The sequence below is a fragment of the Myotis nattereri genome, assembly GCF_964212035.1.
Source record: "Myotis nattereri genome assembly, chromosome: 16".
NCBI classification, from domain to species: Eukaryota; Metazoa; Chordata; class Mammalia; order Chiroptera; family Vespertilionidae; genus Myotis; species Myotis nattereri.
The window spans coordinates 18452235-18476852 of record NC_138091.1 but is presented as its reverse complement, the minus strand read 5'-3'; the positions used below and the strand labels follow the sequence as shown (position 1 = coordinate 18476852).

The 24618-nt window shown below is 43.9% G+C and overlaps 1 protein-coding gene across 1 annotated transcript in view; it reads left to right on the top strand.

Annotated features, from left to right (window-relative positions):
• Window positions 1–24618, top strand: part of ZZEF1 (zinc finger ZZ-type and EF-hand domain containing 1) — a 119899-nt gene that overhangs the window by 38285 nt on the left and 56996 nt on the right. Inside the window, exons 10-24 of the mRNA XM_081110635.1 lie at window positions 2097–2188; window positions 4777–4925; window positions 9217–9328; window positions 10713–10928; window positions 12851–12951; window positions 13544–13713; window positions 14522–14655; window positions 16083–16153; window positions 17340–17454; window positions 18280–18439; window positions 19691–19812; window positions 19892–20014; window positions 21265–21431; window positions 21510–21591; window positions 23678–23879. Of these exons, the coding sequence (XP_080966761.1) occupies window positions 2097–2188; window positions 4777–4925; window positions 9217–9328; window positions 10713–10928; window positions 12851–12951; window positions 13544–13713; window positions 14522–14655; window positions 16083–16153; window positions 17340–17454; window positions 18280–18439; window positions 19691–19812; window positions 19892–20014; window positions 21265–21431; window positions 21510–21591; window positions 23678–23879 (2016 nt within the window). The remainder of the gene's footprint in view (window positions 1–2096; window positions 2189–4776; window positions 4926–9216; window positions 9329–10712; window positions 10929–12850; window positions 12952–13543; window positions 13714–14521; window positions 14656–16082; window positions 16154–17339; window positions 17455–18279; window positions 18440–19690; window positions 19813–19891; window positions 20015–21264; window positions 21432–21509; window positions 21592–23677; window positions 23880–24618) is intronic.

Below are 24618 nucleotides of genomic sequence, written 5' to 3'. Positions count from 1 at the left end.
TGAGAGTTCAATAATTGATGTAGTTTTTAGTATTAATTGCTTAGTGGAATTTGTGTGATTTTTCTAGCTATATGGTTTCTTAAAATTGTTTTTAGAATTACTGTTTGATAGAACTAGATTATATAATAGCTACTCTCTATGAATTAGTTAAGATTTCTTTGGATTTAAATTTCTTGGTGTTGGTGACAAATTTTGCATATTGTCTTACGGAAATTTGACTTCACAAATTTTTGTTTTATTGAACTCAATATAATGAAGTAAGAAGCATGAAACTGGTTTAGTGTTTTCCTCTTGCTAAGGCAGAATGGTCTAGAGCAGTGGTCGGCAAACTCATTAGTCAACAGAGCCAAATATCAACAGTACAACGATTGAAGTTGCTTTTGAGAGCCAAATTTTTTTTTTTTTAATATATTTTATTGATTTTTTACAGAGAGGAAGGGAGAGAGATAGAGAGTTAGAAACATCGATGAGAGAGAAACATCGATCAGCTGCCTCCTACACATCTCCTACTGGGGATGTGCCCGCAACCCAGGTACATGCCCTTGACCGGAATCGAACCTGGGACCCTTCAGTCCGCAAGCCGACGCTCTGTCCACTGAGCCAAACCGGTTTCGGCGAGAGCCAAATTTTTTAAACTTAAACTATATAGGTAGGTACATTGTTATTAACTTAATTAGGGTCCTCCTAAGGCTTAGGAAGAGCCACACTCAAGGGGCCAAAGAGCCGCATGTGGCTTGCGAACCGCAGTTTGCCGACCACGGTCTAGAGCAATTCATAGTCCCAGGAAGAATAGTTGGTTAGTGCTGACTTTAGCAGATGCATTTACAGAGGTTTGAAAGAGAAAGGCAGCCTTGGGTGTAGCAGCAGGCAGTTTTGTGAATTATTAAAGGACTAGAGGCCCATTGCACGAAGATTTGCACAATAGGCCTTCCTTCCCCTGGCTGCCAGCACCAGTTTTCCTCCCGCACCTGGGACCCAGGCCTTTGGTCCAGCTGCAGCAGAGAAGCCAAGCCTTAAGCAGGCTTGGCTTCTCTGCTGTGACCTGCAGCGAGGCTTGGCTTCTCTGGTTGGGCCACAGCAAGGTTTGGCTTCTCCGCTCTGGCTGCAGTGGAGAAGCCAAGCCTCTTCAGTCTTCAGTCATCTTCAGTCTTCGCTCTGTGCCTGCATATGCAAATTAACCACCATCTTTGTTGGGTTAATTTGCATACTCATCCTGATTGGCTGGTGGGTGTAATGGAGTGACAGCAATTTGCATGTTTCTCTTTTATTAGTGTAGATAATTAACAACAAAAAGGGTAAACTGTGATCTCATACAACTATAAATTGAACACATCAAACATTTTATGTGTGTCATTAATGAGGGAACCGGTAAGATGTTACAAAAAGTTCAAAGATTTCATAAAATACACATAGACCAGTAGGAATGCTGACAGGAATCTACAAATACATACAACAATGGTCACTACTCATAAGGAATACTTAGCTGCATTTCATAGAACCCAGGTTTTATTTTTGTAGACAGGAGTCATTTGCATGACTGTCATTAGTCTACAATTTACAGAATGTAAAATAGTCTGAGACCATGAAAGGTGGAGATAACACAATGTGCTACACAGAACATCTAGGAATCTTTTTTTTCCCATTTTAAAGTCTTTCACAACAGAGTCTTCTAAAAGCTATCTAATCCCTCTTTCAGCCTCTAAGCCTGCTTACCTTTGTCAGGCAAGTCAAACATCAGTCATTGTTTTAGGAATGGCTCTGAAAGATGATTGATTGTCCAGTCTTTTGTCTTTTTGAATGAAAGTCACAGTTTTTATAAACTTTTTTATTTCTGTATAATCTCAGAGCAGAGCTACCAATAAGATTGAGCCAATTGTACCCTGAGGAAGTTGTCCCTGGCCAGTGGTCTGATACCTAGGGGTTTGTCAGTGGGGTTGAATCTGTCCTGAGAGGAAATCTTTTCCTAATTTCAATGAAATTCAAGATGAACTAGTTATCCCCTGCCTCAAAAGACATGGTTTGTTTTTGTTGATCTTAGTTCTTAGGGTTATAAATAAGTGTCAGTCATCCTAATTTTAGTTTTTCTTTTTTTGCAGGTTTTCTCACAGAGACTGGAAAAACCAGAGCAAGTACTATTTTTTCTACAGCAACTGAATCTGCCCTCCAAGTTACACAGATCAGAATTATGGTAACTTCTGTTACCTTCTTTAAGCAATATTACTACCGTTTTTAAAAACAGGGTTACAGTTCAGAGGTCCATGTCATTGTTTTTCATTGAACATTGAATGATTTTTATGTCAAGCCTGTAGCAGAGGGCAGGGACATAAAAGTGAATAGATTCTTAAGCTTGTGAATGGTGTGAATATAGGATTGAGAAAGGTAAGGAATCATTTCTTAGGATACAGCTTTCCAACTTTTCCAGGGCTTAATGTATTTGATTTCTCCTGTTCTTTTATTTGGGGCATGTTTCTTTGTCTCCCCATTTTGGCTGCCTCTCTGTATTTGTTTCTATGTATTAGGTAGATCTGTTATGTCTCCTAGTCTTGGTAGGGTGGCCTTATGTAGTAGGTATCCTGTGGGGCCCAGTGAAAATGTCCTTGATCACCTGAGTTAGGTGCTCTAGGAATGTCCCTTGTGTGAATTATGTGAGCCCTCCTGTTGTAGTTGAGTCTTGATTGCTATTGGTCTGTCTGTGGGTGGGGTTGACCCTCAGGCTGGCTGACTCTGAGGATTGACCACAACCACAGTGTATGAACTGCTGTTCAGGGGCTGACACCACAAAGTGAAATTGGTCCCAGAAAGGTCTGGTGTCTGCTGAGATCTCCCATTGAGTGTGCCACTTGTGGAGCTAATTGGGTCATGCTCTGATGTGGTCTGAAGCTGCCACTGGGTTTGTTGGTTCTGGGTGTGCCTCTTGGGAGGGACTCTTGTGCAGGTCAATGTCAGACTCTGTAACTGGCCCTGGGCTACCCATTAGGAGCTACAAAAGGTTCTGTGGTTTGGTGGTTGCCTCTGCTGGGCCTGGGTGTGTGGGGGCGGGGCCAAGGCATGTACTGAGGCCAGCTTCTCTCGGTGTTGAGTCTGGGGCAGGTCAGCAAAAGGCCCAGTGCACCCTGAGACCTGGCTCCCACCTGCCAGGTGCCTGTTAGGCTCAGCCATTGAAAGAGCCTCTGGTGGTACACAAGTTCCATGAGGCAGCTTCAAGTCCCCAGGCAGCTTCAGACTTGGCACCAGCGCTGGGTCTTCAGCCACTCAACAAAAGTCTCAGAGCACCAAGGCCAGCCACTCTCTGCTGGGGGCTGTGGACCTCTGTAGTGAGGCAGGGTCTCTGGGAGCCATCAGGTGAGGCCAGTAGAGTGCCTCAGGGTAAAACAGATGGAAGATTTGGCCATGTGGAGGGAGGTCTCTGCAGGAACAGTGACGCTGGGTTAGGGTATTTGGGGGAATAAATGGCCTTTGCCCTAGAACCACGCTACTCAGTCTTTTCTTTTTTTAAATATATATTTCTTTATTGATTTCAGAGAGAAATGGAGAGGGAGAGAGAGAATCATTGATCGGCTGCCTCCTGCACACCCCCCATTGGGGATCGAACCTGCAACCCAGGCATGTGCCCTTGGCTAGAATCGAACCTGGGACCCTTCAGTCCACAAGCCGGTGCTCTATCCACTGAGCCAAGCCGACTAGGGCAGTCTTTTCCTGTGCATCTCTGACACCCCCTGAAAGACTGCAGCGGGTCCAGGCTACCTGCAGCTAGCTAATTCCTCAGCAGTGCAGGAGCTTGGCAGGGTGGGGCCACAGGGAGGTGGGAGATTGGGAATAGTAGATCTGCCATGGGGGGTGTGGCAGTGTTCAAGCTGGGGGAGGGGAGAAATGGCCCCAGAGTCACAGGTCTCAGTCTTTCTCTATGTGTCTCTGACCTGAGTCTTCCCAGACCTCCTCAGGAGCCTTCCAAGGAAGACTGCAGTGGGCCCAGGCTTCCCACAACTAGCTGATTCCTTGGCAGGGTGTGAGCTTGGCAGGGCAGGGCCACAGGGAGTTGGGAAGGTGGGGCTAGTAGATCTCCCTAGGAAAGATGGTGTCTGTGCGCAGTGTGGGAGAAGGACTCAGCACAGAGACAATGGTGGCTGTCCCTCTAGCCTTCTCCCCAAGGCCATACAACTCAATCTCTCCCTGAATAACTCCTGTTTGCTCTGAGCAGTCATCCTTTCACTGGATGAGTACCCGAGAATAAAATTTTGTACTCTGGCCCTGTAAGAGGGGCCCTGGGTTTCTAGCAGACTCCCTGCTGATTTTTATATCCAGTTGTTATGGAGCTCCTCTTCCTGGCTCTGTACTCTGGGCTGGGGAGCCCAGCTTGGGGTTGAGACCCCTTGCTCCTCAGGGGAGATCTTTGCAGCTGAGATATTCCTCCAGATTCTCAACTGCCATGTGTGGGTGCAGGGCCTGTCCTTTTTGAATCTCTGTCCTTCCTACCAGTTGCAGTGTAGCATTTTCTCTGTGTCCTTAGTTATGAGACTTCTGTTCAGTTAGTCCTCAGTTGGTTATTCAGGTTGATTGTTTTATATTTTACTTGTAATTCCAATTTGTTTCTGGGAGGAGGTAACTTTCACTTACTCTGCTGCCATCTTGGATCTCCTAGGACTTAATGTATTTGAAAGATAATTTTGTTGGTTTGATTTTGTTTGAAGCTATTTGAATTTAACCATGTTACTTGGAAAGAAAACAGCCACAGAACTTTGCCCTTCTGCTGTACTTTATCTAGATCTCTGTTTCCAGGTTCGACGTGGCGGCATTGGTGCCCAGTGTGGGTTGATATTTGCCTATAACTCATCTTCCGATAAATTTCATGCAGAAGAACACTTCAAAAGGTTTGAAAAATATGACAAATGGAAACTTAAGGAATTCAGGCAATTTGTAAAAAGCAGGTAAGGAACAGAATAAAAATCTAATAAGATTGTATACATTCTCTTATTGGTGAAATATGCTTTCTTGTCCTTATAGAAAATGTGCCACTAACCCACCCTAGTGATCATGAGCTTTCATTGCTTCCAATAGCATGTGAAGATGTGTGTTTTCATTTGTTCACAGACTCTTAGATTGGTGCCAGGCACACACATTTTCAAGATGTCTGGATAATAGTACACACCTGAATTGTGGGCCGCCTGAGCTCTTCAGTCTTATTTAGCTACTTGGAAATTTACCCATACCCCAACCTCCCTCCTTCTGTCATGCTTTTATTGAAAATATTTATTAAGCACCTACTATGTGCTAGGCCTGTTGCTAGGCACTGAAGATACTATAATCAGCAAATTGACAGTTGCTGCTCTGTGGAGCTTCCTGTTTAGCTCAGAAGCAGAGGATAAAACTGGTAGTATCACAATACTATGAATACTAGGTAGGAGAAGGTAGAGTATTCTGGGAGCACACAGCAGAGCACCTGACCTGGTTAGTGAAGGCTTCCTGGAGGAAATGTTTCTGTTAAGAACTAAAGGATGAGTTACAGTTAATTAGCCACTTGAAGAAGTGGAAGGAGAATGTCCTGAGCAAAGATAAGAGCAGATTTGAGAACTCAGAAGTGAGGTATGGCATATTCAAGGACCGACAGGCCCCATATTGCTGAAGTGCACTTTGAGGTGGAGAATGGTCAGCGATGAACCAGGTCATTAAAGGTCTTTTTGCCTCTGTTTCAGGGTTTGGACTTTATCCTTAAAGCAATGGGAGAGGTGGGTGGGGCAGGGAGTGGGTAGCGTGTGCTGTTGAGGGAATCTAAGAACTAGATCAGGTGTGTGTTTTAGAAGTACACACCTGCAGTGTGGATTGGAGGAGAGCAAGCATGGAAGCAGGATGAAATGGAAGAGGCTGTCACTATCACCAGAAGGCCAGAGGTGTGGGTGATCTCAACTAGAGCAGCAAGAGCAGCAATGGATAGATGCGGACTGGTTTAAGAGACAACTAGAAGTTAGTAGCAATAGGACATGTTGAGTTACTGAATGTAGAGCAGGAGGGGGAAGAAAGCTTAGGCGTCAATGAGTTCTAGGGTCTTGGCTTGGGAAGATGGGAGCATTGGTAGAATCTTTCTGTGGAAGAGAAAATACCTCGGGGAAAATAGGTTTGTGGGGGAAGATGGTGTGCTTAGTTTTGGTCCTTTTGAATTTGATATTTTAGGAAGCCTTTGATATATTTGATAGCTAGCTGGATAAATAGGTTAGGAGCCTGGAAGAGACATTTGTGCTGAAAGTACAAATACGATAGACATTTAAATGATAACTTTAAACGAATTAGAAGAGGTCATTCTGGAAGTGTATGGGGCCTAGGAAGAGAAGCAACCTTAGGTCAACATGCTGAGACCCACCAGCATTTAAGGGCAACAGAGGGAAGGAGACGAGAAAAACAGCCGGACAAGCAGGAAAGCTAAGCATGTGTTATCATGAAGCCAGGTTGAGAGAAGTAGGGAGTGGGCAATGGTGCGGAATGTTACCCAGGAAACAGTAAGATCAAGTCTAGGAGTGGACCTATTGAATTTAATTGCAGAGGTCATTGAGCAGTGTTGCCCCCTTGTTACTAGTTGCAAGTTCAAAATCATGAAGCTGAACCCCAGGCTTGCTGTTTTTGGTACTATATATCACAGATAATGGGGTGCTGGAGTTAACAGAAGCTTTTAACTATCATCCAGTACTGTATTACTAAGCTTTAATGTACAGGTGAATCACCAAGAATTATGTGAAAATGTGGATTTTGAATCAGTAGTTCTGGGTGGGGCCTGATACTTTTATTTCTGACAAGCTCCCAGGTAACTCTGATGCTCCCATCCTCAGACCACTTTCTGAATAGCAAGAATCTGGAAAAGCTCCCTCTCTTTGCTGTATTTCTTTTGGTAGCATCCCTAAAAATGGTCATTCAGCCTCTAGAATACTCCTTTAAAATATATATATATATATATTTTAAAATATTTTATTGATTTTTTACAGAGAGGAAGGGAGAGGGATAGAGAGTTAGAAACATCGATGAGAGAGAAACATCAATCAGCTGCCTCCTGCATACCCCCCACTGGGGATGTGCCTGCAACCAAGGTACATGCCCTTGACTGGAATCGAACCGGCGACCCTTGAGTCTGCAGGCCGACGCTCTATCCACTGAGCCAAACCAGTCAGGGCAATATTTTTATTGATTTCAGAGAGAAAGGGAGAGGGAGAGAGAGAGAGAAGCATCAATGATAAGAGAAAATGATTGATTGTCTGCCTCCTGCATGCCCCCTACTGGGGATCAAGCCTGTAACCCAGGCATGTACCCTTGACCGAAATCGAACCTGTGACCTTTCAGTCCACAGGTTGATGCTCTATCCACTGAGCCACACCAGCTAGAGCAGAATACTCTTAATAATAGAGAATTCACTACACTACAGTAATTGGAATATGTTCAGTTGAAATCTACCTTTATAATTTCAACTCAGTGGTCTTAATTCTGCCCTCTTGATAAAAATGATCAAATTTTCCTCACTCCTAAAATCTCCCTATATGTCTCTTTTTTTCAAAGATATTTTTCTTTTAGAATAGTAATTAGAGATTATAGTTGTTTTTAAGTAGCCATGTCTCACTCTTGGGACATATTAAACTAGGTCTTTTTTCCTTAACCTGCTTGTCAAACAAGATCTTTCACTTCTTATATAGGATGACTTATTTTAACCTCAATATAGGCCTGTTTGCTACTCCCTTGCTGATTTTACCTCTGGGTTCAGCCTGAACTACTTTGGAATCCTGATTTGGTTGGCCTACATATTATCAGTGCCTTTCCAGTTTGGAAGTCAAAACTTTAATGTACATGCATCTATCTTTTTGCTTTTTTTTTTCCTCTGTCCAGACAATGGTCAGTCAGCTCAAGGACCATCTGTTTGGTTGCTGTGTACACTTAACTACTAATACTCAGCTTGCTTCTCTCCACCTTGCCTGCTGTGTGGTGTAGTGAAAAAGGTTGCTTCTCTCTGCTCTTTGACACCCTGCCACCTCACTGTATCTCAAAGATTTCCTTGAGCCTACCAAAGAGTAAATTAAAAAATCCTCAAACACATAATATTGATGAAACAGGATTTTGGGCTAAGACAAAACACCAGCTATCCCATTGGTTTTAGGACTAACTATATTGTGAAAGGTTTATGCTAAGAAGGATTTATGTTAAAGAGAGGACATTTTTTTTTTCTCTGTGTTACAGAACCTACTCTGGATCCTTTGTGTTTTCCTTCTTGCTGTAAATCCTGTGCTTGCTTCTTCTGTCCATAAAGGATATTCATGCAATGCTAGCTTGTTAGCTATATCACAAGCTACGTAGTCTGAAGTTAGAACTATTACTTGAAAAGACTGCCTTTTCTTTGTCTTGGTTATTTAATTCCTGAAAGGAGTATGATTCAAGTGTCTGGTTTTTATTTTATTTTAAAAATATATTTTTATTGATTTTAGAGAGGAAGAAAGAGGGAGAGAGAGAGAAACATAGTGATGAGAGAGAATCATTGATTGGCTGCCTCCTGCATACCCCCAATTGGGTATCTAGCCCAAAACCCGAGCATTTGCCCTGACCAGGAATCGAACCATGACCTCCTGGTTCATAGGTCGGTGCTCTACCACTAAGCCAGCCGTCTGGTTTTTAAAAAGAAGTGGCACACAATTGTGCTTCTTCAGCCTCCAGAGTGCACTGCTTTCCTGGAAGGACTTCTTAAGGAACAAAAGAAAATGCTGAGGCTTCTGCAGGCTGAAGTTTTCCATTTTTGGAGCTCGAGGACCTGGAGGCTGCCTAGCTTTTACCCTTCAGTTGTTGCTAGTGGCCCAAGCCTCGGGCTGCTCAGACATACATTAGCCAGGGAAAGAAAACTGAACCTGCCTCCCATTTGGTTCGTTCCACAAACACATACCAGCTGTTGCATTGTACCCTACTCCTGAGAAGCTCATCTAAGATGCCTTGACTTCATGTCTCATTCTTCAGATAAACCAGTTATCTAGAGAAGCAAACTTTCTTTTTAGTTCTCAGATTACATTTGGGACTGATAATAATTCCCATTTCACAGATGAGAAGGTTTGAGAAATGGGGAGGAAATTACCACAAACTATCTTATATGTTAATTGACAGGCCATATGTACAAGTTAAATGACACTTACATGGTGTCTTATTCATTGAACCCTTGAGAGGTTTAGGAATATGAAAATGTTTGTGATTGCCTTGTGTTTATAGGATCGGTTGCTCACCTGATGATCTTGGAGAAGATGATCCTATTGGCTGGTTTGAGCTGGAAGAAGAGTGGGATGAAGCAGAGATTAAGCTGCAGCAGTGCAGAATTGCCAGAGTAAGCATTATTGAGTTGTGGCCTTCATGTATTGGCCCACTCCCCTCCTTTTATTCTGTAAGTATTTGTCGAGTGGTTATTGTGTATCAGCCATGTGCCAACACAGGAACCCATGAGGTGAATCAGACATGATTATGACCCTCAAGGAGTCTATAGTCTAGTGCAGTGGTTCTCAACCTGTGGGTCGCGACCCCTTTGGGGGTCAAATGACCCTTTCACAGGGGTTGCCTAAGACCATCGGAAAACACATATATAATTAATTACCTATTGTTTTTGTGATTAATCACTATGCTTTAATTATGTTCAATTTGTAACAATGAAAATACATCCTGCATATCAGATATTTACATGACGATTCATAACAGTAGCAAAATTACAGTTATGAAGTAGCAACAAAAATAAGTGTATGGTTGGGGGTCACTACAATATGAGGAACTGTATTAAAGGGTCGCGGCATTAGGAAGGTTGAGAACCACTGGTCTAGTGAGAGGCACAGATGTATGTGAGACTGTGATATGGGCTGATATACAGGGGGCTCTTGCAGCCCAGAAGGAAAATATCTTACCTAACCTGGAGTTCACTAAGGAAAGCTTTCCAGGAAAGGTGGTGTGATGCTAACTATGGAAAGTTGATTAAGCCACCATCTTTAGCCAGGATAAGTTGTGCGGAGAAGGGCATCTCAGGCTGAGAGAACGGCAAGTGCACAGGCATAAATGCAAGAGAGATGTGTTTCCATAGCTACGACATTATCTGGCTACTTAACTTTTTTAACCTCTAGTGTAAGTCTTAGTAAGAAGCTTAAATAGAGAAATAAGAACTATCTTTGGGGTTTACACTTAGTAAATGCTCAGTAAATATTTATGCAGTTGAGGAGTGGATTCTGAAAGGCCCCAGACCAAGGAGCTTTCACTGTAAGAAGCAGATAGTTTGCACAGAAGTTGAGTTTTGAAAATGGCTTTAGCTTTGAGCAGACAAGGCTGTGTCCTGGGCTCCCAGCACATGGGTTACATATATCCGCTAGGAGTTTGAGGTGCTTCCTCATGGCATTCATGGACTGTTTTTGCCATATATCTGATTTCTATTCAAAATGACTGTGCCACAGAGCAAACATACTTCTCTTATTCATCTTGTGTTAATCCTGTTTTTGAGGAGGGAGTAATGACATTTCTCTTATTATGATCTTTCCCAAACCAGATTTCATTCAGCATTTGTATTGTATGTGTTTTTCCCCTATTTGTTAGATGCGTCCCCAGTGCTAGGCATACTGGTACCTCATAAATTGTTAAAGTCATAGGAGCACCTTCCAAAGAAGGCTCTTATCGCCCTTTCATCAATATCCAGGGCTCTTGAGTCCTTCGCCTGAAATCTCTCTTGTCCTTTCTAGTACTTGATGGTGAAGTTCCTCTGCACCCGTCAGGAGTCGGCAGAGCGCTTGGGAGTACAAGGCTTGAGCATCAGTGGCTACCTCCGGCCTGCAAGAGCAGAAGCAGAACAGAGTGCCATCTGTGCTCACTGCAGAAAGGACGTGGAGGAGCGTGTCTGCGGGGCCTCACTGCTCCTTAGGACCCTTCAGTTCATCCAGCAGCTTGCCCATGACCTGGTAGTGTTTCCTCAGTTGTTAGACTTTACTCCTTTGGGAAAATAATGACAGTGTCCAGGGAAATGAACACCAGTCAGTGGAACCTGGCCGTGCTGAAGCCATGCAGTATCAGTGAGTGGGGAGGCATCATGCTGTGATGACATTGGGAGGCCAAGGGGAGTGAGGTACTGGTCATTGAGGGCATCAGTCAGTGAAACACTAAGAGGCTTATGGCCATCATTGTGAGGGTTCCTAGACTAGACATACAAACAGAGCTTAAAGATCCCCAGCTATGGTTGCCAATAGCAGACTGGGGAGTTGAAGCAAGTTTATAGGATTTATGTCTTCTTTAAGGACAATTATTCCTGAAGTGTAGGTAAATTCTATTTGTTTATTAAAAGTCCCAAAATAATGTCAGAATTTGAAATCATTGTGTTTTTCACGCTGACTTCTACAGTCACTAATAAAAACACAATAACTCACTCAAAGGTTAATTCTTACAGCCACCACTATAGAGAACATGGTTTGTCTCAGGAATTCAGTGATGCTCTCTCATGTGGTATGCAACAGTGTCTACTCTTTTTAATATGTTTTTGTTAATTTTAGAAAGAGAGGAAGGGAGAGGGATAAAGAGATAGAAACATCAATTTGGCTGCTTCCTGCATGTCCCCCACTGGGGATTGAGCCTACACCCGGGCATGTGCCTTGACTGGGAATTGATCTGGCAACTTCTTAGTTCATGGGTCCACACTCAACCACTGAGCCATACCAGCTGGGCAGCAGTGTCCACTCTTGACCTTTACTCTGCTTCAGGGCGCTGCTCAGAGGCTGGTAACTCAATTTATATGGTTTGTTTCGTCTTTGTTATTCAAGCTCTCTTATCACAGTAGGAAATAGCAAATGAGAGAGAGATGCTGAGAAATAGCAGGAGCATTTATAGCAGAATTGGTCTATTAGACTACATTCAGGGAAGGGTCAAAATATACTGTAATATGGTCCTGGACAGTAATCATCATCCAGTGAAGACTCATTTATGTTTCAGGTGTGGTGTTGATGAAGTCAGGGAGCCTCTATGGGTCTGTATGTGTGTGTGATCTATATTAATAAAAGGGTAGTATGCTAATTAGACCGGGTCAACTGGCCATCTTCTGGACGTCCGACTTCCTTCTGGACAAAGCCATGATGGTGGGGGCCAAGGCAGAGGCAGTTAGGGGTGATCAGGCCAGCAGGGGAGGGCATTTGGGGGTGAGATCAGGCCAGCAGGGGAGGGCAGTTGGGGGCGAGATCAGGCTGTCAGTGGAGGGCAGTTAGGGATGATCAGGCAGGCAGAGGCAGGAGCAAGATCAGGCCAGCAGTGGGGAGCAGTTGGGGGTGAGATCAGGCAGGCAGGCAGGCAGAGGCAGTTAGGAGCGATCAGGCAGGCAGGCAGAGGGGTTAGGGGCAATCAGGTAGGCAGGCCGAGGCAGGGGTGATCAAGCAGGCAGGCAGGTGAGCCGTTAGGAGCCAGCGGTCCCAGATTGCGAGAGGGATGTCCGACTGCCGGTTTAGGCCCGACCCAAGGGATCCCCAATTGGAGAGGGTGCAGGCTGGGCTGAGGGAACCCCCCCTCCGTGCACGAATTTCGTGCACCGGGCCACTAGAGAGAGAGAGAGAGAGAGAGAGAGTGTGTGTGTGTGTGTGTGTGTGTGTTTATTTATTTACACACATACATGTATATAATTATATATTTACATACATATGTACATATACATACCACATACACATGTACATATTTTAGAAAGTTTCACACCAAAAAAGTTGTGACTTTTTAGTAGTAAAGAGTGAGCATTCATTATATGGGAATTTTATCCTGTGGCTACCTCATCCCTTAACAGTGAGAAGTAAATGAGCCATTATGGTCTTTCTCCATACGCATTTTTAATTTTTATTTTTCTGGTCTTTAGGTGCAGCAGAAGGAAAGTGGCTTAAAATATAAGTCTTTTCTGGACTTTGCGGGTCTTGATTTGGAGATCTTCTGGAATTTTTACCGTAAATTAAAGCAAAAGTAGGTCAGAATTTGTGATAAGGTGATAAGCATATAAAAACACACTGCAGACACTGAGTTTTGTTATTTTAAATGGACAATTTTTTTTCTTCTAAGTTTTTTTTTTTTTTTTACTTCCCACTAGTTTATTGTTCTGATTTTAAAGATTTGGTTATTATGGAAAATAACACCAAGATATAGAAATAACAAAAAAGTAATATTATATAGAAATTACACATTTTTATAAATCATTTGTGATTTGGGCAGTATTTTCCAAACATTTTCTCATTTGATTATCATTACAACCTTGTGGGATGAGAAGCTTAAGTATTATAGCAGTACCCTCATTTTACAGATGAGGAAACAGGATGAAAAATGCATTTCCTGGCCCCACTGTGGGCAGTCAGGTGGGGTCTGTATTTGCAGACTCTACATAGTACAGTGTTCTTTCCATTCCACCTTTTACTCCTCTGGGTTGGCATTGTTTTCACCGGGCCTGATGTCTAGAGAAGAGTCCTTTGTGGACTGTTTGGCTTTTTTGGGGGGGTTAGGGGGGGTGGGGGATAAAAGCAACTTGCCTTTTTGCTCTCTGATGTATTTTATTTTTCTGTAGCCCGAGGGAAGAATGCATCTGTGCCCAAACCCTGCTTTTGCAGCTCCTTCAGAGCTGCTTCTTGGTGCTGCAGAGAGACTCCACGGCTGCCTCTGAGGATGCAAAGGCTCCTCGCCAGAGCCCCCGGGCAGTGGAGGCCGCCAAGGAGCTCTATACACACTTATGTGATGGTAGGATTGGGGTTTTCTTTAATGTGATCCTGTGCTAGTCTTGCTGTGGAGTACAGGGGGTCCTCTGATCATGCAAGCCCAGGAAAGGGATTGCTTTGTTGGAAAATGAGTTTCCTCTGACCCTCTTTTGAATCTTATTTTGGTTCAGTGTTTATTCCCTCATCAATAACTTCCTCCTGGTTTCTGATATACAGTTGTCCAATATTGAGAGAAATTATTGTCACACTGTTTAGTCTTTACTGGGATGAGTTTGATAGATTGAGGGAGATATTATAATGGTAAATTGAAAATAAAACACATGTGACTAACTAAAGTTATTTTTTTTAAATATATTTTTATTGATTTCAGAGAGGAAGGAAGAGGGAGAGAGAGATAGAAACATCCATGATGGGAGAGAATCATGGATTGTTCACCTCCTGCAAGTCCCCCAATGGGGATCAAGCCCACAACCCAGGCATGTGCCCTTGACCGGAATCGAACCTGGGACCTTTCAGTTCGCAGGCCGACGCTCTATCCAACTGAACCAAACCGGCCTGGGCTGAAGTTATTTTTAAGTCTTTGCCAAGTTGTGTCTCAAAAAGACAGGGAAATAATGAAATTAAAACTGATACGTATAGTCTTTAGTTAAATGTAAACAAACAAACAAAACATAATTTCCTTACATAGCGTGTACAGAAATATTTCTTTGCTCTGGTATTAACTGCAAAATGGAGAGTAATGAGTTTATAGGCTAGTTAATGCAGATATAGATATAGTAAGTGAATAGATGGAATAAATTAAAGCTGATTCCATTGTTCATTTTTGTCAGTGGTGGATAGGGTGGATGGAGACTCTGTGCCCATGGAAATACTAAAACAGGAAGTCAGGAATACCCTTCTCAGTGGAGCTGCCATCTTCTTTCCTGATCGACAGACCCAGCGGAACCATCTCTTCACCATGATGGTACATATTTAAGTTAAAAGTATGGTTTATATTCCTGATAAAAATGATATAGTAGAAGGCCTTGCCAGTGCTGTAGAACCAGGAAAAGAAATTTTCAAAATAACAATTGAAAAAAATAAAACCAATAATAATTATTTTTAAATGATATGGTTATAGATTATTTGTTATTGCCTGTGTAGACAAGCATCTAATAGGATTACTGGTAAGAGCTTGATATGGAAAATTAGAGACAGCATTCTGAAAAGGCATTTCTATATGCAGCAGCTAATTAACAAATTAATAAAAATGCTCTGTGGGATGCATAAAAGCCTATAGAAATAAAGGACAGAACAGAAGCGTAAAATGTGGTTTCTGATGCCAAGGTCTTCAGTCCAGTTGGGAACACCTGCCACAAGGAAAAACCAATCCCATAGCATTCGGAGTAGAAGAGAATTGTGTTGATGCTAAATGACTGAGAACGGTTTCAGAGAGGAGGAAGAATCTCTGGTTGTATTTCACTGTCTGCAAAGTTTGCATATCAGCTTGAGACACCGGTTTTCACATTTTGAGTTATAACCTTTAGATCTGACCCACTGGACTGTGGGCAAAGCTCAGTCCTACTTGTTTACTAGAAGTATTTACCAGGCAGCTAAGCAAAGGATTTGTTTTTGTTTTTGTTTTTTGCTGGCATGTGTCCCACGGAGAAAAATAGAAAGAGTACATATAACCTCTGGAATGATATTGCTATTAGCAGAGCAGCCCAGTCACTTTCCCTCTGCCCATCCCTCTGACAGCAGTGGTAAGGGTCACATTTTCCCTTCTTTTTCTGCTGAATTAAATAGCACTGCTGTCATCTGCGGCCATATCTTATTTCTCCCACCCTCCTGTGCCAGTCAGGGTCCTGGGTCTTAAACCCCTCTCAGTTTCTTGCATAGCAGTAGGTGTTCAATACATTCCTTGAATTAAGAAAAAATAAAGTGCTCCCACTGTAGCCTAGTAGCCCCATCAGGAGGTGTGATTTATATAACTGTCACCATAGGCTGTTCTGACTTATATAGAAAGAGCTTAGATCCTATTTAAAAACAAAGTTCATAAGAAATGCTCCCTGTCCCTGCTCTTTCCTCTTGGAATGGCATGCCCAGTGATGAAAAGTACTGGTGTACATCTTTTGGAAGTCATCTTCTTAAACATGTGCAACGAGCTTTCCTGCAGGAAGCCTTGATGATAACTTTAGCAGTGAACAAAAAGTAAATTGCCATCTTCTGTTTAGATGGGTGGTTCTGCTCCCTCTTAGCACTAGGCCAGGTCTTAGTTGGGCACCGTGAGGTGGTCTGCTGACCCCGGCTTTCCTCATGCTTGGGAACAGAGGGCAGGGGCATTCATGCTGCTCTAGGTCATTGGAATGTCAATGAATAGATTTTCTGAATGTGCAGTTTCTTGTTTTCTAGAAAAACGTCACTGAGCAGGAACATAAGCAATCCCTGCAGCTCACTTTCCGCTCACTGTGCACGTATTTTAGGTAAGTTTGTAATTCTTTGCAATTGTCCAATATTTCAAATCTTTGCAAAGTTGGTTTCCTTAGCTATCCCTTCCTTTCATGTGCTTTTGGAGTAACCAGCTACATCCCTCTGCTCAGCCAAGTTTCTGAGTGATAAACCACTTGTCGCAGGAGTGACTGAAGTAGTGGGAGAATGATAATCTTATCCAGACCTTAATCTAAGTCCCAGTCATTATAAGATAACTTAAAATTGAACCCATTGAGGATTTTTTTGAATACTTCAGTTTCTAAATAATTTTGAAAACAAAAACTGAAGCCCTGTACTGAAGTCTAAAAACCCAATTACATTAAAGCCAACTGCAGAAGGGTAGCTTAGGAAAAAAGTGTGCTTGGAGAGGATGGCTTGGAGAGTTTTGCTTGCTTTGACTTCTAATGGGCCTGTAGGCTATATTATTAAAGGTATAGACTTTTTTTTCTTAAGTCCTCACCGGAGGATATGTTTTTTATTGATTTGAGGGAGAGAAAGATAGACAAAGAGAGAGAGAGAAACACTGATGTGAGAGAAATATCAATCAGTTGCCTCCCGTAACCCTAAGAGGGGATCGAACTTGCAACCTGGGTATGTGCCTTGACCTGGAATCAAACCCATGACCTTTCGGTGTACAGGATGATGCTCTAGCCAACTGAGCCACACCAGCCAGAGCTGAAGGTATGGACTCTTGAAGGAGGGAGAGAACTAACAGCCTGAGCTACTGTCTGCAAGTCAAACTATACTTGGTGTGGATGCCAGACTTAGAGGACTCTATAAAATGTGTTCAGAGTGGAGTATCAAGGATGATGAAAGAGGCTGGGGCTGTCATGTGAACATTTGAGACACGGAATGATTAGTCCAGATTGTCAAGTTAGCAGTCATGAGGTTAGGTGTGTTTCTTATTGGTGGTCAAGGTGGTTTAGTCATCAGATTTATTCCTTAGAATCTCTTCTAAGGACTTGAGGATTTATGTGCCTGTGCTTACATAAGGACATGTGCTGGGACAGTGCTCCATACCCAGCGGGACCATGGCTTTTTTCCTGACCCAAATTCATCTCATCCCATTGAACTGACACTGAAGTCTTGCTAGGTTCCTTTTTAGAACCTTTTAAGATAAAAACACATGTAAATCCACTTCCTGAAATAAGGTGTCGTGACTAATTTGTGTTCTTTCAGTGATAGGGACCCAGGGGGCCTTCTGCTTTTACCTGAGAAAGGTGACCTGGCCGATACGAACATCAGTGAAGTCCTGGCCGTCATGAGGACTCTCCTCTCTGTTGCTGCTCGAGAGGTAACTGATGGTTGCTCCCTGTGGTCTTTGCCTTCTGCTTTTAGGAGCATGTGATAGAGCTGTCACTGTGCCTTCCCCTTCAACCCTCATTTACAGTATGAACGTAGCTCTATTCCTGTGACCATCAATGAGCACACAGATTTCCCAGCCTGCCTTGGCTCCTAATCTGCCAACTTTTGCAAATGAGTGAGGGGACATGTCTGTGACATGTTTTCTTCACTTGGGCATTTTTGAAACTCATCCGTGTTCATGCATGTGCACAGTGTTTCCTTTATGAGTGTGCCACAGTTAATTTATCCGTTGTATTATGGAGGGGCAGTTAGGTCCAGTTTGGGGCAGTTACATAGCAGATATGATATGAACATGTCTTGTGGTTCTTAATGTGCAATAGTTTATTCCTGGAGGTCAGGTGATTCTTCAGAGAAACTCCAAAGAATAAAGATGATGGTTAGAAAGTCATAGGGGACTAAGAATTGTTTTCTAAGGTGGGAGAGATTTGACGGAAGGCTCAGGGAGAGGAGCCACAGAGAAAAGGGACTGTGGATGATGTGAAAGGGAAACGAGATAATTGGTGGGGTAAGGTTCCTGAGGGGCAGAAGGAACCTTATGGAGTGAAAACCATTTGTAAAGGTTCTGAAAAGCTGAGGGCAAAAGAGGAGGTGTCATAATACCTCTTTCTTGGTCACTTCTGGGTTGAAAGCTCTTTTGTGACCATTCTCATTTCCCTAGAATTTTTTTGCCAGTGACAGCTGCTGTCTTAAATGCCCTTGGCTGTGTTCTGTGAATGGCCTTGTAAACACTTTCTCTTTGTCTCCTCCCTTGCAGTGTGAACTGTTGATGCTCAACAAGGCCCAAGCGGAGGTTGGCTCCGTGCTCTTCTCCCTGTTCTGGTCTGTCCAAGGCAGCCTGCTCTCCTGGTGCTACCTGCAGCTGAAGAGCACAGATCCTGGAGCCAAAGAGCTTGCCGTTGACCTTATTGAAAAATGTGAGTTTCAGGACAAAATCCATGAAAACAAGTGTTTGGGTTTTGACTCTGCATGTTCTCACTTTTTAGTACTCATTCATTGAATGTGCATATGGTTTTCTTTTCTTGATACAAATCAGAATTGTCTTTGGGTTGTTTTTTCTTCTTAAAATAGAATTTGGTAGCGTATCTTTTTGCCCAAAGTTTCCTGTCTGAATATGGTAGCATGCCTAAGTTTTTTTTATTGCAGGCTTGGGACATTGCACAACCTAAACATTGCCTCTGCAGTCATATAGCACTTCTAGATGATGTCACACTCTGCAGTCATAAAGCACTACTAGATGATGTCACACTCTGCAGTCATAAAGTACTACTAGATGATGTCACACTCTGCAGTCATAAAGCACTACTAGATGATGTCACACTCTGCAGTCATACAGCACTACTAGATGATGTCACACTCTGCAGTCATAAAGCACTACTAGATGATGTCACACTCTGCAGTCATACAGCACTACTAGATGATGTCACACTCTGCAGCCATACAGCACTACTAGATGATGTCACACTCTGCAGTCATAAAGCACTACTAGATGATGTCACACTCTGCAGTCATACAGCACTACTAGATGATGTCACACTCTGCAGTCATACAGCACTACTAGATGATGTCACACTCTTCAATAGTCTGCCTTCCTTGTTTTAGTTAAGTCACCCAAAAGGGAAAAGTCTTAAACCTTTAGAGTCTAAGGTGTGTGAGCACTGCTGTGATCTTTGCTGATTACAGAAAATATTCAGATTTATGTCCCATAAACCCACAGAAAATTATATGAAATGTAGCAGATTCTGAGAAATTATATGTGGAAAATTTAGTTCCATCAAACTTGGTCTCAGCAGCTGTGACAAAAATGCTTACACTGTTGAGCCCTGCCACCTAAAGCTTGTCCCATGATATGGCACACCTAGTGATGGCCCATTGTAAACAAAGGGAAAGTAGCAACGGGGTCGGTCAGCCATGCAATTTCACTTACAAAAGTAATATCTCCACCTCTTTGAAAAGAAGCAAAAATGAATTACTCACTCTAAAGGGAATCTTGTACTGGATTTGCATTGCTTTTCTCGCCTGGAGGAAAGCATTTGGATAGTAGTTCCTGGTCTCCTGGTCTTTCTGATGGGGAATTTCCTTCATAGCTTCTGTGACAGCTTACCCTTGATGATGACCAAGCAAGTGATATTTCTCCTGTATAACACATTTTCTTTCTGTTTTGGTAGATGTGGAACAGTTTCTGGGAAGCACAAGAGTGATTTTGGAGTCCCTTTTGTCACAGTATAGTGGAAAAATCATAGTAGAAAAACTATGTAATTCGGTGTTTTCAATGGCAGCTCGACAACTGGTAAGACAAAGTGGCAGCCATTTGTAAAGGGCAGGAGGGTCTGCAGTGGACACTAAGTGCTTTGTTCATCTTCCTTTAGGTAATCTTTCTCCTGGACTTTTGCACTTTAGACATTTCCCACTGCAAACTCTTGAGAGAATTCAGTACCCTAACAGAGTTGTTGAAGAGGCTCTGCAGTGACCCCGAGGGAGGACTGAATAAGGTAACTTGAGTTGGCACTTAAACTGCTGTGTATTTCCCTCACGAGTGGTGTGACCATGCTTAGTGAAGCATACCATGGTATGGTACAGGCTTACACAGGTAAATGTTGTTGAGAAGACCCCCTATATTTTATCAGTGGTTTTGCCAATAAGGATAAATGCCAGTGTGAGTTTATTTGGTAAGGTCAGTGTTAGAAAGGAGATACAGAGAAAGCTGTGCATATATTAACTTCAGAATTTTATAGCACATCTACACTAATAAAAGACAAATATGCTAATTGACCATACCTTCACTATGCCCCAAGCCACGCCCACCAGCCAGTCAGAGAGACTATATGAAATCAACCCAACCAAGATGGCGGCTGGCAGCCACAGAGCTGGAGCAAGCAGGAGGCTTGGTTGCCCAGGCGATGGAGGAAGCCAAGCTTCCCGCCTGCCTTGAGCTGGCTGTGGCCTCCGCTCATGGTAACAAAGTTTCAATTACAGGAGCTAAATAAATCCCATATACCTGCTTCCAGTCTGCCTCCACTGGGAGCTTGGGTGGCTCGGGGCTGTGGCCAGCCTGCAAACAGCCATCAGCCCCTCACCCAGGATGGCCAGGCACTCCAGGAGGGACCCCCACCCTGAAGGGGCTGTGGCCAGCCTGCAAACAGTCATCAGCTCCTCACCCAGGCTGGCCAGGCACTCCTATATAATAAAAGGGTAATATGCAAATTGACCCTAACAGCAGAACGACTGGGAATGACTGGTCACTATGACACACACTGACCACCAGGGGGCAGACACTCAATGCAGGAGCTGCCCCCTGGTGGTCAGTGCGCTCCCACAGGGGGAGCTCTGCTCAGCCACAAGCCAGGCTGACGGCTGCCAGCACAGCAGTGGTGGTGGGAGCCTCTCCTGCCTCCTCAGAAGTGCTAAGGATGTCCAACTGCAGCTTAGGCCTGCTCCCTGCTGGCAAATGGACATTCCCTGAGGGCTCCCAGGCTGCCAGAGGGATGTCTGACTGCCAGCTTAGGCCCAATCCCCCAGGGAGCGGGCCTAAGCCAGCAGGTGGTCATCCCCTGAGGGGTCCCAGACTGTGAGAGGACACAGGCCGGGCTGAGGGACCACCCCGAGTGCACAAATTTTTAGCCTGTGTGGTGATCTGTGTAGGACTGTCAGGGGCTGTCTAGATCATGGATACAGCACAATCTATTGTGTATGGCTGGATGTAAAGTGATGAAAACCTTTCTTATCTTGTTTGTTTGCATAGCTGGATGTTGAGACTTGGCAACAGGAACAGCCAGTAGTGTTACATACATGGACTAAGGAGTCTGCCCACAACTATGAAAATAATTGCCACGAGGTGTCTGTCTTTGTTAGCCCAGGGGCAACCTATTTTGAGGTGGAATTTGATGAGAGGTGTGAAACTGAAAAAAGGTGAGACTCACATATTCTTCTTTCCCAAGCAATAATGGATCAAAAGTGAGAGAAGTGACAGAGATTATGCTTTCACAGGTATGATTATCTGGAATTTACCGACGCTAGAGGTGGAAAAACACGTTATGACACAAAAGTTGGCACTGATAAATGGCCCAAGGTGAGTGGTATTCTCCAAAAGAGATAAAATGCCTACTTCTGTATCAAGTCTTCTCCTTTTGGCATCCCTCAAGAGTAATAGATGTATGTCTTTGAAAAGACGCATTTATCTAATCTAATAAAAGACAAATAGGGTAATTAACCGTACCTCCGACACGCTTCCCATTGGCTAATCAGGGCGATATGCAAATTAACTGCCAACCAGGATGGCAGCCGGCAACCAGGCAGCTGAAGCGAACATGAGGCTTGCTTGCTCCAGTGATGGAGGAAGCCAAGGTTCCCCGCCTGCCACAGCCGGGCTCTGAGCTGCACTCTAAGAAACAATGTTGCAATTATAGAAGCTAAACAAACCCCAGATACCTGCTTTCAGCAGCGGAAGGCCTCAGAGCTGGAGCTGCAACAGTGTTTCAATTATAGAAGCCAAACAAACCCAGATACCTGCTTTTAGCCAGCCGAGGTCTCAGAGCTGGAGCCGGGCCTCAGAGCTGGAGCCGGCTCTCAGCTCCAGTGACAGCCATAGAAGGTAAATAAATCCCAGAATTAAAAAAACAAAAAAGAAAAAAGAAAAAAAAGGAGAGGTTGGGAGCTTCAGTCGCCCACCAGCATGAAAACAGCCCTCAGCCCCTCACCCAGACTGGCCAGGCACCCCAGTGGGGACCCTCACCCTGAAGGAGGTGCGGACAGCCTGAAAACAGCCATCATCCCCTCATCCAGGCTGGCCAGGCACCCCAGAGGGGACCCCCACCCTGAAGGCGGTGCGACCAGCTGCAAACAGCCATCATCCCCTCATCCAGGCTGGCCAGGCACCCAAGCGGAACCCCCACCCTGACCCGGGACACCCTTCAGGGCAAACCAGCCAGCCCCCACCCGTGCACCAGGCCTCTATCCTATAAGTAAAAGGGTAATATGCAAACTGACCCTAACAGCAGAAAGACTGGGAATGACTGGTCACTATGACACATACTGACCACCAGGGTGCAGACACTCAATGCAGGAGCTGCCCTCTGATGGTCAGGGCGCTCTCACATGGGGAGCTCTGCTCAGCCACAAGCCAGACTGATGGCTGCCAGTACAGCGGTGGTGGTGGGAGCCGTTCCTGCCTCCTCAGCAGTGCTAAGGATGTCCGACTGCAGTTTAGGCCTTCTCCCCACTGGCAAGTGGACATTCCCCAAGAGCTGCCGGGCTGCCAGAGAGATGTCTGATTGCCATCTTAGGCCCAATCCCCCAGGGAGCAGGCCTAAGCCAGCAAGTGGTCATCCCCTGAGGGGTCCCAGACTGCGAGAGGGCACAGGCCGGGCTGAGGGACCCCCCCCCCCAAGTGCACAAATTTTTGTGCACCGGGCCTCTAGTATTATATATTTGTAAAAGGAAGTGTTTATATCAGAATTCAGCAAACTACTACTGTCACCTATTTTGTAAATAAAGTTCTTTTTTAACACAGCCATGCCCACTGTTTACATATCAACTATAGCTGCTTTGGAACTGCAATTTGCAGACTTGAGTAGTCATAACAGAGTTGTATGGTCCAGGAAGTCTAATAATTTACTATCAGGTTCTTCATAGGAAAAGTTTTCCAATCCCTGGTCTATATCACATTGCCTAGAGTAAATGGATAGTTGTAATCCTTAGCAAGAAGGGCCCCAGGAGGGCCCAGACCATGGCAGTGAAAGCCAGGAGTCCCCCTCACAGTGAGGGCTGCATGACCCCTGGGGCGGGAGGTTCAGTGCTTTGAACTGCTGACCGTTCCTCTGCTGTCTGGGCTGCTGGATGGGAGCACAGCACTGGGCGAGGTGAGCTCTGGCTGAGTAGGTAGTGGACAGAAAGAAGGGCATTGGGTTTAGAAACTGACCAGCAGTTTTCTGCCAACTTTGCTTCCTTACAAGGTACAGTTGTGAATTTTCTGTTTCAGCCACTCCTTTGTACATTTCTCCTCAGTAGCTTTGGTGGGACTGACAAGATATAATGGTGAGCCTGTAACCCAGTTTTAAATTGAGATTTTTTTGAGTCATGAAGAACATGCTTATTTTTTATTGAAATGCTGCCTCCTCTAACTTGTTTGACCACATGACTTTTTTTGTTTCTTCTAGAAAGTGACCTTTAAGGCTGGTCCTCGGCTACAGTTTCTCTTCCATTCTGATAGCAGTAACAATGAGTGGGGCTACAAATTCACTGTTACTGCTTATGGCCTGCCAGATGTTGCCGTGTCTTGGGGGTTGGATTTACAACTTCTTGTTTGCCGACTGATGGGGCGTCTTGCTTCCCAGTGCATGGCGCTCAAGTCTGTGCATCGTAAGTCCATGTCCCTGTCCCTTCCCTTCTTGCTACAGCCACATTGAAGAGCAAGGTAGTGCTCTCTCTCCTTAAGGTGCCTCCACACAATGGAGGAGTAAAAGGTATTAATAAAATTCTCTTTGTTTCCTTTAAACCAAACCAGAATAAAATGTCTACTTGACACCATAGGGGAGGCTTAGTGGGGGAGGGAGCTGAGTTTTAGTAGCATCTTATCCTTCTTTTATAAGTGAATTTTGGTATATTCCAGTAAGAAGGCAGAAATAGAGACTAAATTAATTTTAGTCTTTGGATTTTGTTTTAAAGTGATTTCTTCAATTTAGTTATGAAATTCATCCAGGAAACAAGAACTATATGGAATAAACTTACTAGAGTATTTTATGTCTGTATCATTTCTTGACTTTTCTGATGATAAAAGTAAAATATCATAGGAAAATTGCATAATGGAGAAAAGCCATCCTTAATCCTAACACCCAGAGATAATTATTATCAACATTTTAATTTATTTCCACCTAGTCTTTTTTTCTATGTCTTCATAAACACATGTGATGAATATTTAATTGTTCAGTTTACAAAGTGTGAACATTTCACCATAATTAAACATTCCTGAATGGTCTCCTGTTAGACCCTAGGGGTGGTTCACAGTCAGTTTTCTGCTTACTATGCAGATTAGTCATTTCAGAGGTACCTTAGCTAAATTTGCTCCACAGAACGGCAGCGTTTCAGGACTTCCTATGGC